Here is a 20,407-nt window from a genome sequence, read left to right as displayed (position 1 = left end):
AAATGGTTGACATTGAGAAAGTGCTGAAATTTCAAAATATTGCTGAAAATACGAATTTTGATTGGTCAATGGTTTATATAAAGGACAAAGTCTGACAGACTTTTACCAAAATCATTTGGACTGCAATCGATTTCTGTCAGATCAATATGAGGTAAGTCTTGTAATAGTCAGTGCTTATGGTTTGTTTATGTTTTGTTTTGTGGGGTATGAATTTGTTTTGATTAGTTTTTTGTCTTGTGCTTTGCTTTCTTTTGTTTAATTTAGGATTCTCTTTTATTTTTTTTTGTCATTTTTGGTTGGATTTCGATGGTTTTATATTTTGTTTTTGTTTTTTTGTTTGTATGTTTGTTTGTTTGTTTTTTGTTGTTGTTTTTTTTTTTTTTGTTTTTTTATGTAAATTTATAAAATATTGAGGCAATCAATAATGTTAAGGACATCAAAGGTAGAGATCGATGTTTGGCGCGCTTTACAGGAATTAAAAGTAAAAATGGCAGGACATGTAATTACAACAATTTAAGTAGGTTAGCACTGCATGTCCGGTCAGGCAATTTCTTTTTCCACTTTTCGCTTTGATGTTTAGACCTTAAACAAAGGAGAGGACTTACTGGATGCATTGTGCTATTAAGAAAACTTATTCTTAGTCTGTTTTTTTGTTTTTTTTTGTTTTTTGTTTTTTTTTTTTTAACCTGCACTTAAGTGTCAGAATTAGGCCGTCAAAAAACCAATTTAAGCCTGCCAAACGTACATTTATTCAAACTTCACCAAGCTTGTGGTCTGAAAGCCAGCCATTAGACGATTCTCTTGTAGGTTATCATACTTTTTATGTTGCATTAAATGCGTATTCAGTAGATAAAATATAACCTTGTAAAACCGATCCTTGAAAAAGAAAACCCTGTTAAAATCAGACACTTTTCACACTTCCGATCTGTTTAATTGTGTTTTGAACCTGAGTATTCCGAACACTTATCAAACCCTAACGATTCAAATCCCAAAATGGATTCGATTATGACAGGTTTCATTATCTTTCCTTCATTTTACTAATACATGCATTTATCTTTTGTTGACGCTCGTCTTAATTTTCCTTATAGGGTCATTTACGTTTGCCTCGCCGCACTAATGGTGCATGTTAATGCACAAGATAGTCCTGGGGTCCAAATTGTTAAAAAGCTTACTGGTAAAGGTTTTGAAAATGCAGTAGAAGACGTTATGAAGTGCTCAAAGTTTGATGCAGAAAAGCAGTGGATAGAGTTAGAGGGCTGTGTTGGAAATGTCAGAGACGGCATCTGCAGTGGTAAATATAGTGGAGATGCAGAAACTGATTGTGGTGATTACAAGGAAGGCGTCAAGTGGGTTGGTATGGTAGAGGTTCTAAACCACATGTACTGTGAAGGATTCGGCGGTTGTCGAAAAGAAATTGCCGAACATTTTTGTTCATACTATGAAGGCAATTTCCGCGATTGCGTTAATTTCTATATCCCAGAAAAGCCACAACGCAGTCCTGGAGTCCAGATGGTTATTAAACTCGCAGGGGAAGGTTTTGATAAAGCTACTGAAGACGTTATGGAGTGTGCAAAGTTTGATCCTGCGACGGAATGGCAGCAGTTAGAGTCCTGCGTTGAAGGTGTACGAGCTGATATCTGCAGTGGCAAATATAGCGGGAGCTCCGACACTAAATGTGATGATCCTGAAGCTGTCAAATGGGTTGGAATGGTAGAAGTCATTAATGAAATCTACTGTGAAGAACATGGATGCCGTAAAGAAATAGCTCAAGAAATTTGCAAATACTATGATGGAGATTACGAAGGGTGTGTGAATTTCTATACTCCTGGGGGAAGTGTTGCAAAAAGGAAAGCTCTTCCAAAATTGCCTCCAATTTCCAAGAAATCATCCCAAAGACAAGCAAGTTCGTCTTTAAAGGATGTTCTTGAAAAATACCTCTCTGCTGAGGATGTTAACAAGAGAAATAGACTCCCTGATCTCCCACCAATGTCAAAAGGCCCATCCCGCAGATACAGTGCACAGTTCCTCAGAAACCTTTTGAGAAAGTATAAAAAATAAACTAACAAAATATCCGTAAAGGATATTTCAACTGTTTTCCTCATGACCGACACAATCAAAGACTTTGAGTAATTGTTTTTATTGACACTTTGAAATGTCACTTTTCATCTTTCGTTTATGTATTCCAAATAAATGTACTATTTGAATGGGTTTTGTCTATGTAATGAATCAGTGATAGACATTCTTAAATTTCTTGCAACATAATGTTGAATGAAGTTCATGTTTCAATTAAAGTTTATCTGCTGTACTTTTTCTCTGCCTATATAAAAAAAAATTAATCTCAATCACGTGGTGCACACTAAATTTCTTTTAGGTGTGTCGAGGTCATTTGCATCAGTAAGGGAGCGTCTCCAAACACCTAGGTACCGATATTTTTCATATACATAATATCAATATAATAAGAAAACCAAATGAAGACACATTTAACAGCTCGAAGTATAAATATCGGCAAAAATAATACCGTTAAAGCGTCAGCGGTAAAATATTTCAAATACGCCAAAAACTAAAAACGTCGCATAAAACGTGCAAATAGGAAACAAAGACAACATACATACGCAAAATGTAGCGAACCGAATAAAATAGATTGCACATAGAAAAAATTTTAAAAAAAGGAAAACAAGATATCACAGAAAAGCAAAAGCACTAGCAATTAGAACTCCCATTATAAAGGCTTGGAAGAAACTGATTCCTGGCTTAATAAGCTACATTTTATCTCTTTTTTTTTTTTTTTTTTTTTTATATTTACGCTCATACCTAACGTAAAATTATATCAAGTGTCATTGAATTCTGTCTAGTAGTTTTTGAGGAGATTTTTTTAAATAGCACAAACAACGTTGTAAAGGGCAATAACTCCAACACGGCGTAGCCATTTGTTCGAAAATTCAACCAAACAAAGACCTCTTTGCTGAACACTTTTACCTGTGTCAAAATTTGTGAAGCCCTAAAGGTTCAGGAAATATATACTAGTGCGCGAAAAACTCCTGTCGAAGCCCTATGTTCTATATTTAGTAAAAATAGACCATGTTTTAACAGATCAAAAATGCCATCGGCCATTTTGTGCAGAACACCAAAAGGAACAATTATACCAATTTTTATATAATTTAGTCCATTAGTTTCTGAAAAGAAGATTTTTTTAGAGTAATAATAATTAACATAAGCGACAAAAAAGTGAAAACAAGTCCGTCCGTCCGTCCTTCGGATAGACTATGTACTCACATGTAACAAATTTCATGAAAATTTGTCCACAGACAGATCTCATCATGCTTAACAATTTTACCCTCATGTCAGAATTTGGCTGAACCTAAAGGTCTAGGAGATAAATTCAAAAAGCTGTTGTCTGGCCCCTATGTTCTTATTTGAGTAACGGCGGCTACAGATCGAACACCACCCCCACCCCCCCCCCCCCACCACCAAACCAGTTTTACACAGAATACACTACGGAACATTCAATCCAAGTTTGGTTGTAGTCACAACAGATATTTGAAAGTACTAACATTTAAAATAGCAAAAACAAAAACCTCGGAAAAGCATAATTTAATTGACTGACTTATACGAACATATAACCATAGATAGATTGCATTCTGCTGAGCATTTTACCCCATGCCAGAATATGGCCTAATAAAATAGTTCATGCGATATTCGCGAATAACCCATGTCTGACCTAAATATTTAATTTTCAGTACCAGCTGGTCATGTTTTCGACGGCTCAAAAATCCCCAACATCAATTCTAGGCAAAATACCCTAAGAAACATGCATACTAAGTTCGGTTTCAATTGGTCCAGTAGTATAGAAGGAGAAGATTCTTGAAAGTAATTAAACATAAAAAAATGGCGAAAAAAACGCAAAAAGGCAACATCTCCAATATCGTATACATGATTTACCCTGAGCATGTAATCTCATCTTAAATCATGTTTAATATAAATTTTCTAGTTTTTGTAAACAAAGATGAACTCTTCTGATATACCAACCTTCCGTCTAGAATACTACTCGCTTAAGCCGGGATTTTTTATTATCAGTTTTTGTTTTTGTTTTAAGCCATAAATTTGAAATATTTTAATACTTTTTAAGTTATGATTTTTATTGATAAAAATTCTTTTAATAAGATACTAATATATGAAAAATATTTATTCGCGTATTAGTATACATTCAACCTTGTTTTAATGAAAAATTGAGTTCAAAAATAAAATATTATTTTTAAGTGATTATTTTTTTAGTTTACATATGCATAGGATTAAAGTAGCTGTCTTTGTAAGAATCATGCAAAATCTGAAAAATGTGATACACCCTAAAAAAGGCTACATATTTTTATTTTTGTAATTAAGTGTTGTTTTATGGGTCTTTACTATGAAATGTGTAATTACTCATTCAAATCTGCCTGCTCTTAGGAGATAATCAACATTGAAAATCCAGTAAATTCTATTGTATTTGAGCGTCATTTACAGAGTTATCTCCCTTAATTTTGAAATCTACAGTGCATTCTATACAACTTTTATCTCCTAAGCGCACGGGTTATACGAAAAACTGAATGTTAATTTCTGCATATTATGACAATTCAAACAAAATATCAAAAACAAAAATATGTAGGCTTTTTACCCATAAATCACATTTTCCATGATTCTTAGGTGGAGTACTACTTAATGATTAAGTTATGAAGTTATTTAAGTATTAATTATAAATAGATATCTTCATATCATTTATTTATTTGAAAATTCAATATCAGTAAACAATTGAAAATTAAATGAAATATAACATCATAAAATTAAGTAACATTCTGTGTAAGAATCAGGCAGTGGGTGGCGCATCGTTTTCCCCAGTTTGGTCATTTTTGCCTGAAATGTATTCAGTACATCTAGTAAACAACCAAAAAGCTATTTAAGTTTTTTCTGAAGCATCTGTGACGTAGATATTTTTTTGACTGCTTATATAGGGAAAAATTGCAGGACAATTTTCGCGCCATTGTTTTCGTAGTGCATTTCAATTTAATTCGACCTATCAATATCTTAGGACGACAATTTTTTCAAACACTTTGATGGTTATTTCTAGAGGTTATCAGGTATAAATACTTGGTTCATGCGACAAAATCTGTGCGGTTTTTTTTTTTTGTCTTCGTCATGTGCCACACCTTATACATATTTTGCCTGATTCTTAGACGGTGAAGTACTTAAATGTTTACTTGCTTATACGTAAAGCTCTGTAACTCTCTCTGTGTAAATCCTTTAAAAAAATTACCGTTAAAGTACATTTATGCAAGTGTCAGAACCAGATCTTTTCGCCAGCTTCAGTCTAAATACTGCGATGAGAAGAATTGAATCTGTTTAAAGGTGCAGCATCGCACATCTTAAAGCTTCACTTTTTTATTATATATGGTCTATAAATCTTTACAGTTGTTCTGAAAATTACATGTTTACACAAGGTTCCTTAGTTCACTTCAAATCTTACTAAGTCGAAATAGGACTAATTTTATGTACCAAAGAAATGGAAAAACACTAGAATAAAACAAGATGTCATTTTTTTTTCTAATCTCAAGTATAAAAAATTATCGCGATAGACTTCTTACAATTAGGCTTCTGAAACAGTGTCATGTTGCTACAAGATTGAAGTCATCACTACTGAAGTTTTATGGGTGTCATCATGTACTCGTAGATAGTTATGGTGTATCCATCTGCGCCGTGAAAATTGATATGTTCAATGTATCATAAGTTTCCTTTTCTCTTTCGTTAACCCGGACTTGACTTTTATGAGCAACTCGGCTGTTGTTTCTAGAAAAAAAACAGAGGACGTTTATCCAACCGGTGCACCTGGTTCATGCTCCCAATTTATAGTGGAGTGAGAGTTGCTCATTTACTTTCGTTACTTTGTATGTACTATTTTAGTTACTTAATGTTCTTTTTTGTGTTTGTCTGTTTTCCATGTCCGGTCTTTGTCCCTGGATTGCATTCGTTTGATTTCCGCTAGAATCTTGGTTCCCTTGATTACTCTTTTTAGGTTTATTATCATGGTTTTCTTTTTCCTTCCTTTAACAAGACTACCAGAGTTCCTAGATGTTAGTTTAGGAATAAAAATGTTATGATTTTTACATCATATAGTGAACAGAAACACCTTCAACCTTTAAGTAGCAGTCTTGATAAAATCAGGCAGGTGATTCATGCATGTCAAAAACCTACGGAATTTACTTATATTTCTTTTTCAGAATCAGTTACCAACCATAGAACTGGCTTCAGTTTTTCATTTGAGCGTTGCGCCTTTAAGAAAAAAATATATATAGATTGTACATGAAATTAGCAATTTGCAAAAGTTATCGTTCTTGATTTTGTTTGATTTAGTTGATATGGAGATAAATCATGATTTTCTCAAAAGTGCAGGTCTGAATACTGAAATAATTAGAAAATGTAGACTGAACAAGCATCGTTTGTTCGGTGGATTTTTTCTTCACTATGAATCACTTTAATATTGGCAGTGTCTGAATTTTATGTGGACTGGTACTTAAAATGTGAGTCTTTTTATGTGATTGTTTGCTTTTCAATCCCTTTATAAAGAACGTCATTTCTGTATTGTACACCTTAGGTTTGTCATAAACTTGATTACATCAACTCTTTTGAAATTAATCTCGTCATTTTTATGCGTTTATACATTTACATTCAACAATTCAATACGTTAAAATTGTTCATTTCAATTTAAAATAAATTTAACCAATAAAAAGTTTGTCGTATTCTCGTTTTCAATGTGTTTATGCAAATCTTTTTATATAAAAATGTGGGAAAATTTTTTTGCACAAAGTATCATTTTTCTTTGGATGAAAGTTTGTTAAGCAAACATTAAACTTGCTCAATTTTGACTCATAGGTAAATATATAAACATATGTATAGAGGTGACTACTAAAGAATTAACTGAAGTTTAACATCAATTTTTGTGTATCATGTACATATTACATAATTTTTACCCTCTTTTCGACTAAGATTGTCGAAAGAATAATCAAGGGAACCAAGGTTATAGCGGTATAATCAAAAGAATGTAATCCAGGGACAAAGACCAGACATGGAAAACAGACATACACAACAAAGAACATGAAGTAACTAAAATCATACAAACAAAGTAACAAAAGTAAATGAGCAACTCGGACTCCACTAAAAACTGGGAGCATGGACCAGGTGCATCGATAGAGTGAGCGTCATCTGCTTTTCGAAGATACTATTCTTTCCAATAATGATTTACTAACTTTTAAAATGTTTCTACCTTTTAAATATATGTTATGGGTAGAACATTATTTGTTGTGTATGTTTTCCATATCCGGTCTTTGTCCCTGGATTATATTCTTTTGATGACCACTAGATCATTGGTTTCTCTTGATTACTTTTACAATCAGAACTCTCCTTTATATGTAACTAAAAGATAAGCGATGCCAAAACGTTAAATAACATAGTTCCATCGACGAAATTTATGAAACGCATATGCTACAAATTTAGAAAATGTTTGAATGTAGAAAGCCACTTATAAAACAGTTTTCTACATGTAAACTGAGCCTTTTTTTTTTGGTACAGTGACTCTACTTTGACTTAAATCCATATGTACTCAGTTTTTCACTTCACTAATGACAGACGAAAACAACTAATTAAAATACCCTTTTCGTTTGTTTTTTTTTTCAATGTACCTGACCACGTGTTGAATATTTGAATTTAAATAACTTGACAACAGTTAAATTTAGATCATTCATTGACCGACATATTTTCAATAGAACACTTTTTTCTTCCGTTTTTCAAAATAGACACAATTTACATCTTTTATATTTTATATTTTGAATGATTTTTTTTCAAAACAAATTTTGTGCGATGTTGCTATCAAAAATATACGCAAAAATGTCTGTAGCATCTTTTGATTTTTTTTTATTTCAACGAAGGGAAACATGTTGATGGGAAGGCATAAGTTATCATTATTCTCAACATGAGAACTTGAAATAGGGAGAGGTGAGTATGGTCTAGTAATCTATGGTCTCTTTCTACTGTGCGAAAAACGTGGTATCTTTCCAGACGCCATGCACCATTTTGATTTGCGGTCAGGTTTTCTGTATTATGGTCTAAAGACCCTAACATGAAGTAGATATACCCAACCCCACCACGCGAGGCGGAATTGAATTAAAGATATGCTTTTAATAATGGCTTTTATTCACACGTCCAGTAATGACAAAACGTCTTTTCTTATATTGTCTTCTAATTAAAAAGGGTGCTTCAGTGCTTCAGTAATAACAAGTAGGTTGTATACGCAAAAATGTTTGGTCCTCCTTCATTTAATTTCCTAACACAAACAAAACGACCACGGCTGGAAAATCACAACATGTTTATTTTCAATATGACCTACTTATTGTCGTCTGATTCGATGTCTTAATCATTGAAGTTGAACTTGAATTTTGTTAATAATTGTTAAATTCAATTTCATGGATTTTAGTAGATATGTATCTAATTAACCTCAGATTTTTTAACTTAAAACTCGTTGTCTAAACGTGACAAACTGTTCCCAGAGTATATCCTATAAAGGCATATTCATGTTTAATATATTTTGTGATAAAATTGTTTATTACTTTTCCTTTGTTAATGTTTCATAACTAATCACAAACATATAATGAGACAAAGGTAATAGTATAAAATTATAAAATCTGAATATAATGTCGCACATTTCGTTATCTTGTACACGTGTTTCAAGAAGTAACCTACCGTTAGCAACATTACAACTAATTGCGTAGGAAGCTTCAAAAATAAATTATATAAAGAAGTTCTCCATTACAAAATTATGGAAATAGGAAACCAATTCCAGCACAGAATAATTCTACCATATGAAACTAGAAATGAAGCCTCAATGATTTAGTATATTGAAATTTTAGGATACTACAGGTATAACAAAAACGCGGAGTAATTTTAAGTAATTGTGTGAACGAAACACCTAAAATTGGGAGTTTTATGGTTATAAAATAGTTGCAAGATAAGAAGTAATGGTGCGTTGGTTTTTATAAGAATTTTGTCGGTTTTTAGATAGTTATATTTGACAGCGAAACCTGTCTAAACCGAACCATTTTTGATTTTTATGATTGCAGTGATGACACTGGTGTTCTGATTCCTCAATGTTCCCGTTTGAAACATTGAATCAGTAATTTTTCGTAGTCTATGAAGAGCAAATAGGTTGGAGACAGACATCTTTGTTCCAGGAGTTTTTAAGTATCCACATATGATAAAAGCCACTACGAGAGTAGGTGGTATTGCAATAAGTTTGCAGTCCATGCTTCACTACGGACAATATCTTTCTTAATGAATTATCATCTCCTTCCAGGAGCAAGATGAGAATTTAGCTTTATACCTTTAATTGTATGGATTCCTATGAACTTTGGGAATCCAATACAATTAGAGAAAGTCCTCACGTATTGCATCGATGTTGAGAAAAGACATGAAGGACGTATTGTTATTTAGGATTAGTATGAAATAGAACTGCAGGTACACCTTTTGTTGTTTAGGATTTCATCTTTGTCAAAAGTAGTACGTTTGTATGTGGCATTACTTTGGGTGTTACTATCAATGCCCAATTCCTTAATATAGCAATTTAGGTAATGGGATTTAACAACTAATACAATGTTGTTTGAAGCTTTGTCCACAGGGACGATAACAATTCTCATGTAGTGAGGAAAGGCATTTAAGTGCCTCACAATAAGTGAGTGAGGACACGAACGTCTACCGCTTCCGGAGCTTGGCAAATTTGGTACCTGTAGAAAGTGTCTCTATTGTAATTGCTTTGCTAGATTTTTTATATAAATGCCATTGATGTTTTCTGAATTTTTAAATGATTTTATTTAAAACAAAAGCTACATATGCAGTAATATTTTATTATGACTAGAATCAATAAAAATGAAAAATATATAATTGAAGAATGAAAAAATAACTTGAGATCATATGAAAATCTTAATATTAGGCTAACAAAGAAAGTTAAGATAGTTAATTATGACATTTCAGTGGAAAACGGGCAATAATCGCTTACTAGTAGAGTATCTTACACTATAGAAACATTGAGAAAATTCTAGGGTTGTCACAGAGTTGCCCAAAACATTTAACTACAGTATGCAGATATAGTTGTGTGTCATGAAATGATAGGGTCATTTAACCCTACCTTATGGACCCTCACCCTACCGGTGCGCCTGGTCCATACTCCAGTTTTTAGTAAAGTCCGAGTTGTTCATTTACTTTTGTTACTTGTATGTGAAGAAGCAACTTCGCAATTCTTTTATATTAAAAATTAACGATGAATAGTACAGTGAAGGGAGTTAACTCTGTATTTTGCCATTCCAAGCTAAGAAGTAATCTGCTCCAATCGCTTTCCCGTTCTGATCATTGCTTCCCATGCTGAATTTAGGGGGTTTAGGGAAATCCTGCTCATTTGCTGCATTAGTAGCTAGGCCTCCTGCTTTTGCTACGTATTTAGCTATGTCAGCAGTTTGTGTTGCAAAGTCAAATGTTGTGGAATCGAACTTCACCTGCTAAGGAAATTAACAATCATTTTTAAAAATGGACAGGTGTGAGTGAGTATATGGAACATAATAACTAAATTAATATGAATTAAATGGCTATTTTATCTCCCCACCTACCCATACCTTTCTGAACAAAGTGATGGAAATAAATTCATATGTTTGGTTCCATACCCGTGAAAGAAAATAATAATAACAAGATAGCCTAAAAAGTAAATGTGATCTTTTTTTACAAAAGTTCATGGCCATTTTTTTTTCAAATATAATAAATGTGTAGTCGTCTCTCTGCAACGTGATTTCTTAACACCATTATTATCATGTTGTATTAACTAAAATGTTCCGTAAAATACAAACGTATGTGCATCTTGATTGACTGTTCAGAGGGCATAATTATTCACTTTACACACACACTTAGTACTTTTAAAACATCGCCCTTTTATGCAGATTAGTATTGTTCAACATATTACCTTCACGGTTGATTAGTAATAAACATTTTCTCAGCAACTTGAGGTCCTGGTCAATAGAGCAAGCGACCCTAAGATCGCTAAAATATAGACACAAATCATCACAATCAGCGATTATGAGTAATCTGTCGCTTATGAAACTTGATACAACCATTGAAGTGTGCTCAAATTTTAGAACATTCTCCCCAATGAATTTCAATGCTTTCTATGTAACTGATTTCTCTTAATACAAAACCAACGCCACTTTTAGTAAGGATGCATTTGTGATATGAAATGGTGATTTTTTTTAAAACAAAATTGGTCATATGCCATCCATTGGTTAACAGTCTCCCCAATGACTTTCAATGCTTTCTATGTAACTGATTTCTCTTAATCCAAAACCAACGCCACTTTTAGTAAGGATGCATTTGTGATATGAAATGGTGATTTTTTTAAAAACAAAATTGGTCATATGCCATCCATTGATTAACAGCCTCCCCAATGAATTTCAATGCTTTCTATGTAACTGATTTCTCTTAATCCAAAACCAACGCCACTTTTAGTAAGGATGCATTTGTGATATGAAATGGTGATTTTTTTAAAACAAAATTGGTCATATGCCATCCATTGATTAACAGTCTCCCCAATGAATTTCAATGCTTTCTATGTAACTGATTTCTCTTAATCCAAAACCAACGCCACTTTTAGTAAGGATGCATTTGTGATATGAAATGGTGATTTTTTTTAAAAACAAAATTGGTCATATGCCATCCATTGATTAACAGTCTTTTAATGCTTTACATTATATACATGTATTTTTATTGTGTATTGTTAATATAATTTCGCAGTAAAATGACTTAATGGATAACGAAAAAAATGTTTGCCTTTTTCTAGAATTTTACTTTCAGTATATTTTGAATTGTCAAGTTTGTCGCAGACAGGACAACTATTAACACAGCGTCTGTTTCGTACCAGTGCAAAAATAGACCGTCGTCTCTTTCTGCTCAAACCTGAAACAAAGTAAAGAATACAATTTTCTAGGCAATAGAAATTTCAGGATTTATTATCAATTTTTTTGTTTCAATTAATAAAGTTTTCAATAATGGCATTGGAAAGGAATTTCCATTACATGCTACAAATTGACTAAATTGGCTGTTGTCTCAGAAACTACTGTTTGTTCCGATTTAGTGTGCTGTAGTAAAGAAAAATCCAACTGTCATTGCATCCAAGATAAGCGCAGTGTCAAAGTATTTTAAAGATTAAGTTATGCACACTCTGTTCTTATCTTTAAAGAAGATGCTGACGTCACTGCCGACTCCTTCAAAGAAATTTCCAACGGATTTAAATGAGTTTTCAATACCAGACAATGCTGTACAGAGCTCTTTCTCGAGAGATTCAAAACCAATTTTTATCCCATCCAAAGATGGTGAAAGAAGAGCTTAATAAGGTATTTCCAGCTTTTACAAATTTAGAACCCAGATCTTTGAATCCGTCAGATAAACCATTGAGAACGAAATTTCCAGCGCCCTCTAGCGCATCGCCAACTGAATCGGCAGTTTTTCCTAAAGCATTGGCAAAATCTCCAGCTCTGTCTCTAACTTCAGTTCCTTACTTTTGGAACCATTTACCAGCGTCATCTGTGACTTTGCTGATGGAAACAATGGCTGAGTTGGCAGCAGTCGATAAAGTAATGAGAATTTGCTTGTCCAGAGGTGGTCTGAAAAAATTGTGCACAATAAAGTAATGAAAATTGGCCTGAATCTGCATGCCACCCGGGTTTCCTAACAAAATGGAAGGGGGACATCATTTACCATATTTTATCAAGTTTCCACAAGAAGGAGACAATTGTCCAACAAAAAATAGGGGTACTAACCCCTGACATTCCCTACTTTGACATGCTACTGCAAAATCAACCGAACGATAAAATAAGACTGATAGTCGGTCATTGATAACGGTAAACATTTAAATTAGATTTTGTAAAAAAGGAAAAAACATTAATTGCCCTATATAAATTTTAAGAATGGCAACTGATTAAACAGGTAGAAAAGCTTATTGATATATCGAAGGAAAAACAATGCCGACAATAATTAAAAGTTGCAAAACGCAACTGCCGGAAAATTGTAAAAAAGGAGGTAACTCACTTCAGTTGACATAAATTGGCTCTGCAGGCATTACATTCATCGATAGTCAGGTTTATTGAAACTTTTCGCTTTTGACCAACTCATCTAATTTAGCTGCTATCTGTACCATGGCCTCGCTTCGTGCTGCCCGGTCGGTTTCTACAGTTCAAAAATGTGTTAAAATGTTAAAAGTTCCTAGCGAGCGAGCGAGCGAGCAAGCGAGCGAGCGAGAGAGAGAGAGAGAGAGAGAGAGAGTGCGTGTGTGTGTGTGTGTGTGGTAAATATGTGATCCAGGTTATGCGACATAGGTCTAGGGTGCGATTTGTAATATGCGATGTTGGATATAAACAAACGGTATGTATTCTAAAAATTACACGCCAAAAACTGTATCCCCTATATCACCTCAAGGGTTACCAGCCCACGGGTGATGTAGGTCAAGGGTTGAGATTTTGACATTTCATGTTCTGATCATTTAATTTAACTAGCCTTCAAGTGTTTCGTGTGGGTAGGATAAAAGGTATGCGATGACCATAACAATCAGTGGCAAACTTGATAACCTCTTTATGTACCTAAAACTCTCAAACGGATTTAAATGAGTTTTAAATCCGTTAAATTATTTCAGTTACTTTATGTTCTTTGTTGTGTATGTCTGTTTTCCATGTCTGGTCTTTGTCTCTGGATTACATTCTTTTGATTACCGCTATAACCTTGGTTCCCTGGTTACTCTTCCAATCGTTTACCGGAAACAGATATTCTGAAACAGCCAATTTAAGAAACACATATAATAAATATTAGTACATGACAATGATACGATCAAAACTGAATTGGTTAAAAGATAGTTTAGTCTAGGAAATTAATTACTTACTAGTAAGGGAATCATCTCCAATCGGAAAAAACTCCCGAATGCTGTAGCACAAGTTGTGAGAAATAACACTATAGTATACATGTTGAACGTCAAAATTCGTCTGGAACAATTCCATGCTGTCATGCTTCTAGTGCGTTAATATCCACATTCGGAACCATCCTGGGGTTGTATTGATTTGAAAAAAAAATACTTTGGTTGTTTTCTTTTTTCAAACTATTATTATTAGTTTCAGGTCTTGAGGGCTTGTACTTCGCTTCGCGTAGGTCCGTTTATGTAAATTATTTGTATTAGTTTCACTCAGGTAGATATGTGAATCGGAAAATGTTGTTCGGGCAGCAAATCATAATCCTTTACACATTATTGAGACGAAAACTTGGAAATCGTACTTCCTACACGACTTTCTACATAACAAAATTCTAGACTGATGATAAATCGTCGCTTTTTACGAGATAAAGGTAATTATATATACCATATCCATGTGCAAGTATTAAATACATATTCATCAATTGGGAATAGTTAGTGTTACTGTACGTTTTATTTGTGGGAGAATTAGGATGCTTAAGAAAAGATAAATAAATTTGCTGTTAAGTCAGTTCAAACATCGGAAAATCATGCATTCAAATGTAGTTGTCACATTAAGGTTACAATTTAAGTAGGTCAATTGAAAAAGAGTCTGTCTATTCTCACGGTGGCACATTGGCTCACTGGTGATCTATGAGGTGTGTCATCTTATCAACAGGTAGCATGGATAGCAGATTTTTGCATCGTAAACAAAAGACAAACAAATGGAAATATTGCTTATAAATACGCGTGTACTAGTTGACCATACTTGATAAATCTAAGAGTTTCTTGGAAACTCCCCCGCTCTGTTTTGGTGGCGTGAACAATGTTACAGATAATAAACTTTCCAGGGAAAGTTCCTTCAAGTAGTAGTCTTTATTTTAAAAAAATGCTCTACAATGCACATTTCAATTTGTTAAGAGTAGAACCTATGTTTGTGTGTGTGTGTGTGTGTGTGTGTGTGTGTGTGTGTGTGTGTGTGTGCTCTAATTTTACTCCTCAAAGTTTGACTTATTTTATCGTTACTCTGCAGCTGTTGCACATGTAATAAATCATGCTTTGTCTATGTTACAAATAAATATATATGCTTTGATAGTTTTTGGTTTATATAAAATCAATTAAAAAAGCACAAAACAAAAATGGGTATTGTTTAATCAAGCACAGCAATTACAACAGCGATACTTTTTTTTTACAAAATTTACCAAGCTCCACAAGCGGTAGACGTTCGTTTTCTCTCTCACTTGTATGTGCAGACAAACCTGTCGAAATAAACGGAAATAATTCAATACAATATAGTTTGACAATTTGATGATGCTGTGTAAAATTATTCACTTTCCCCAAACTTTTCAAGTTTCTTTCATTTTCTAAGAGATCTGTCTGCTGCGTCTAGGATGAGTTTCGAACGTTGGGCTGTTCGTAGCTTGCAATTTAAAACTGCAGGAGTGGATAGTTTAAAGCTACAGGGAACAGATTTGGAGACTTTTTGTAGGAACTTTATGATATAAAGAAATAGTAGCAAGTAGGTCGTTCGGAAATTACAAGAAAAATATCATTATGTGCTAAAGAATGCAAGACTAAGAACTATTACATTTCCTAAATTTAGAATCCCCCAGTTTGGCAAAACATACCTATCTATCACTTGAGTCTCTATTTTGGTTTGCAATCAAAGCTGTAGTAATTAGACCATGATATCAACCTTCCAACAGAACAAATTCTAAAATGGTCATATAAATTCCTGACAGAAACTAGTAATCTTGGGAAAAGATGGGGGTAATATACACTCTTCCGAATATAACATTAATGGTTGTATTATCAAATGGGTTCAGTATACTAAGGCAAGAAAAAAAATCAATATGCGGTTTGTGCATGTAAAATCGGGAGTTTAAAAACACCATCATCACAACTTCATTCTCGTATACATTTGTAAAGGTAATGAAAACCACGCCAGTCATGGAAAACATTTGCCAGCTTCGATGACTAAATACAAATCGAATTTGAGCTTTGTCCAAGATAGAAATGGTCAAAGCATGGCACCTGAATGTTACAGAGTAATCAAGGGAATCGAGATTCTAGTGGAAATCTAAAGAATGTAATCCAGGGATAAAGACCAGATTTCATATTTAAAATGAGTGGAATCAGGGAAATCTGTGGTTTTATCTTTGATACACATGGATTCTTTTATTACAGACTTCTGTGCCATCTTCTTCTAAGTGACACTTTAATTAATTTACCTCAGTCAGATTTTTCTTGTTTAACATTGCATCATAAGTGGCTCCCTCTTCTGGCTGTACAATACTTGGTGCATCTTCCTTGAGTAATAAGTTGCACACATAATAAACAACATAAAATAACCAAAATACAAAAGTAAAAAAAGTAAAAAAGCAACTCGGAATCCACTAAATCTAGGAGCATAGACTAGGTGCACCGGTAGGGTAAGCGTCCTCTGTTTTTCTAGAAACACCCGCCGAGTTGATCATAAAAAATCAAGTTCAAGGTAGACGAAAGAGGAAAGGAAAACTGAAACGTTGAACATATTAGTTTTCATAGTGCATATGGATACACCGTAATGATCCTAAAAGTATGAATGCTAGCTCATACACAACACCACAGTTAAATATCTCTGGCACAAATTAGTCAGTATCACCACATTTCTGAGGATTTGAAAAAGGCACATAGCGCATGTGGCGTTTCGAATACTCAGTCAGTATGCAAGCATGGTTATTACCATGAAATTGTTGTTCCCGCTTAGAATGTGTTGCGACATTGTGTAGTAAACAGTATAACTGGAGCTTTTGACAGTCATGCATATAGTCTGGTTCTTTATGTGGAGTTTTGTATACATAAAGAGTAGGCTCAGCGAATGACTTCATGCACTTTAATAGTGTAATATACTACTGCCTGTAGTGGACGTGGTATACTATATTACCGCATGAGGGACGAATAACGCCCTAGACGAACTTTGATTTAAGTGATACACAATACCGACCTTAAAAGCACACAATAAGTGTTATTATTATATAGTAATAAATAGTTTCCTATTCAAATCAATAGAAAACAAAGCATGCAATATATCCAGGTATTTGCACGCAAACTTTCAATCGTATCTGGAAAAATTCGGAGATGGATATTTGTTTTAAGTAGCACTCCAGCCAAGAATCATGCAAAATGTGATTCATGGATAAAAAGCCTACATATTTACACTGTGTAAATGACACTCAAATACAATAGAATCTATTGGATTTTCAATGTTGATTATCTCCTAACAGCAGGCAGATTTGAACGGATAATTACACATTTCATAGTATAGACCCATAAAATTACAATTATTTAATTACAAAAATAAAATATGTAGCCGTTTTTGGGATGTATCACATTTTGCAGATTGTGCAAGACAGCTACTTAGTTTGTCCGAATGTATTTCCAATAATTCATTCCTCCTCTCTCCCTCTCTTCTTAATAGTGTCATCAAGTTGAAAAATAACTTAAGTCCGCAACTTGTGATATTTAGGGCGAACAGTATTATAAGGTCTACACTAAGGATTACTTTAATGAAGCAGGTGGCCATTGATTTCCAATTATAATGAATACTTATAATAGTCACCGGAATGAATATAAAAAATAACATTTAAAAAAGTGCGATTTTCAACGGCAATGAGCGTGAATTACCTGACAAAAACCGAACACGAATAATTCAAGATAACCACGATGTTCTACTGCGCTGAATAATTTCTTGTTTCCTTTTTTGTCTGTTACTTCCACATTTAGTTAATCCATTTTTCTGAAAATTATTAACGCAATACCCCGTCGAGCGGTGTTCAGACCCAATAATCAATACGTAAGTATCCAAAAGGATATTAGTACCCTAAAATAAAGCTAGCTAGTTACTTCTTAGTCATGCTTAATTTTTTTTCATTTTGTTCTTAGAACATGCATTAACAGTATAAGTACCTTATATCAATTCCACTCCTATTGTTTAAATGTCAGCCGTAGATTCTACGTGTGTTTCCCTGTATTTTCTTATAAGATTAAAATGTACATAGATATACCCAAAGAATATATTGATTTTCATGATTGATTGATTGTCGGTGTTTAACGCCCAAGCAACACTATGTCAGCTACATCCGGGTGATGAAGATGAAATGGATCATAATATGAACATAAAATGATGATGAAATAAAAAATGGAAGAGTAATCAAGGGAACCAAGGTTATAGCGGTAATCAAAAGAATGTAATCCAGGGACAAAGACCAGACATGGAAAACAGACATACACAACAAAGAACATAAAGTAACTAAAATCATACATACAAAGTAACAAAAGTAAATGAGCAACTCGGACTCCACTAAAAACTGGGAGCATGGACCAGGTGCACCGGTAGGGTAAGAGTTCTTTGCTTTTCTAGAAACACCCGCCGAGTTGCTCATAAAAAGTCAAGTCCGGGGTAGACAAACGAGGGAAGGAAAACAATGACCCGTTGAATAAATCAGTTTTCATGGTGTTGATGGATACACCATAACGATCCACGAGTTCATGATGACGACCATAATACTTCTGTAGTGATGACTTCAATCTTGTAGCAAATAAGGAGAAGTGTATAGGGTCGGGCAATTTACCATCCTGTGGCGGAGCGCAGAGGTTCCCACTCCAATAGAATACCACAGCAGTGTTCTTTAACGTGCGTGGAACGTGACATCTTTCTCAACACGTTTCACTATTATGTTTTGTGGTGGTAAGGTTTTCCATATATGGCCTGACGACCTCAGCATGTAGCATGCCAGGGGTGCTCCATTCCACCACCCAGGGCGTACAACCCAGTTGTTCTGTGCACAGAGCACCTCCGTGTCCTTTACCCTTTGTCTAACTCCTTAAAAAATAGAAAAAAAGTTATTTGACCTTGAGACTCTGCACATGATTTATAAAACATACCCCGTGATTCATAAAGTTTGTGATTTTTTCCATACATTAACATTGTTGAGATCTCCAATTGAGATATGAACTGGGAAATAGATATGAATGGTTGCATGACTTTCACTGAACAAATTATGGGTCATTAATTTCTCCCTAACTTCACGGTCTTTCGCATTAGGTTCTATAGGGGAGAATTATTTTGAGTTACATGCGTTTTCGGCGAATTCCGTCAAATTCCGTGGAAATCTCTAATAAAGCAATTTGCAATGCTTACAACTATTCGTTATAATGAATGCAACGTCCATGTTGCAATTAATTACTATAGTCGGCGTCACATAAATAACATACTGTTAAAATTTGAATAAAAATATTTTCTACGACTTTATTGACACCTACCGTCGTTTAAATTGTCTTAAATGACTTGCTCATTCGTTTAGTCAAACGGCTTCTCCCTGAACAAGTCGCTTTTAGCTTAAATCATGCGTAACAAATCCTTACGGGAAAATCCCATACTAATATCCGCCATGTTGGTTTCTACGGGGCGATTTGTTTACAAACGAAGTTCGTAAGTTCCCGTCGAACTCCGGTGACAATCGTCTGCTTGATTAACTTCTCGGTATTGTACGTTGTTCGCGTAAAATAAATCCGAGATATCCGAAATAACGCCGAAATGCATTCTGGGTTCTTCGGTTTTTGGACAAACCATTTAAACGTAAACAACATCTCCTAGCAACCCGATCACTGTAAACATGGCCGACTTTTTACAATGTAAATATTGGCACCTGGAATTAAAATCTGACCGGAATTTAACGATTCAATGTTTAGGGAGAAGCCGTTTGGCTAAACGAATGAGCAAGTCATTTACGACAATTTAAACGACGGTAGGTGTCAATAAAGTCGTAGATAATATTTTTATTCAAATTTTAACAGTATGTTATTTATGTGACGCCGAGTATAGTGGAAAACTGTAAATTCCTTCCACAATGATGAATGATTGTGAATACTAGAAGATAAATGCAAAATAAGGAATAAATGTGTTCTCAAGTTATAGTTTTGTTAACATTTAACTGCAAAATTCGAGGAAATTGAGGTGTAAATTGTTCCTCGAGGGAATTCTTCTGGCCAACAAGAAAGTTTAGCTAGCCTTAAAACGTTTTTACCGACCCTTTAACTTTAAATTGCTTGTACTAAGTCAATAGAAAAGGAACTGATATGGTAAAACGCAACAAATTCATAATCGAATAATCTTTATGAAAATAATACACTTACAGAACTTATCGAAAGGTCTTCAGTTAGTGTATGCACACGTTCAAATTAGGTCTGAAAGGCGCCGACAACAAAAGTAATAAAATCAACGTTAACAGAACAAAGACACTTCTTCAAAATAAAGTAAGTCAAATAATGTTAAGAAGTTATGTTATAAAATGATAATGACCTCTTGACATTTTATCACAC

The 20,407-nt window shown here is 34.0% G+C and overlaps 1 protein-coding gene and 1 long non-coding RNA gene across 3 annotated transcripts; one reads left to right on the top strand and one right to left on the bottom strand.

Moving 5' to 3' along the window:
- On the top strand, positions 1 to 2,204 carry LOC148598018 (uncharacterized). The gene is made up of 2 exons (XM_088561472.1): positions 1 to 151; positions 1,089 to 2,204. The coding sequence occupies exons 1-2, from the start codon at positions 147 to 149 to the stop codon at positions 2,056 to 2,058; spliced, it is 975 nt and encodes a 324-aa protein (XP_088417598.1). The 5' UTR covers positions 1 to 146; the 3' UTR covers positions 2,059 to 2,204.
- A 9,888-nt stretch (positions 2,205 to 12,092) lies between these two features.
- LOC148598017 (uncharacterized) lies at positions 12,093 to 14,238 on the bottom strand. 2 transcript variants are annotated; one of them, XR_015918565.1, is made up of 3 exons: positions 13,985 to 14,238; positions 13,141 to 13,873; positions 12,093 to 12,716 (listed from the first exon to the last, which is right to left on the bottom strand). It is a non-coding gene; the product is annotated as an uncharacterized LOC148598017 (long non-coding RNA). The 2 variants fall into 2 exon arrangements; XR_015918564.1 differs by having other exon boundaries at positions 13,141 to 13,278.
- Positions 14,239 to 20,407: the final 6,169 nt, after the last annotated feature.

Source organism: Perna viridis, chromosome 14, assembly GCF_037379345.1.
Source record: "Perna viridis isolate PV_CMFRI_1.1 ecotype Kerala chromosome 14, ASM3737934v1, whole genome shotgun sequence".
Classification (NCBI taxonomy): Eukaryota; Metazoa; Mollusca; class Bivalvia; order Mytilida; family Mytilidae; genus Perna; species Perna viridis.
The sequence above is the reverse complement of the archived record's forward strand: the minus strand, read 5'-3'. Positions and strand labels throughout refer to the sequence as shown.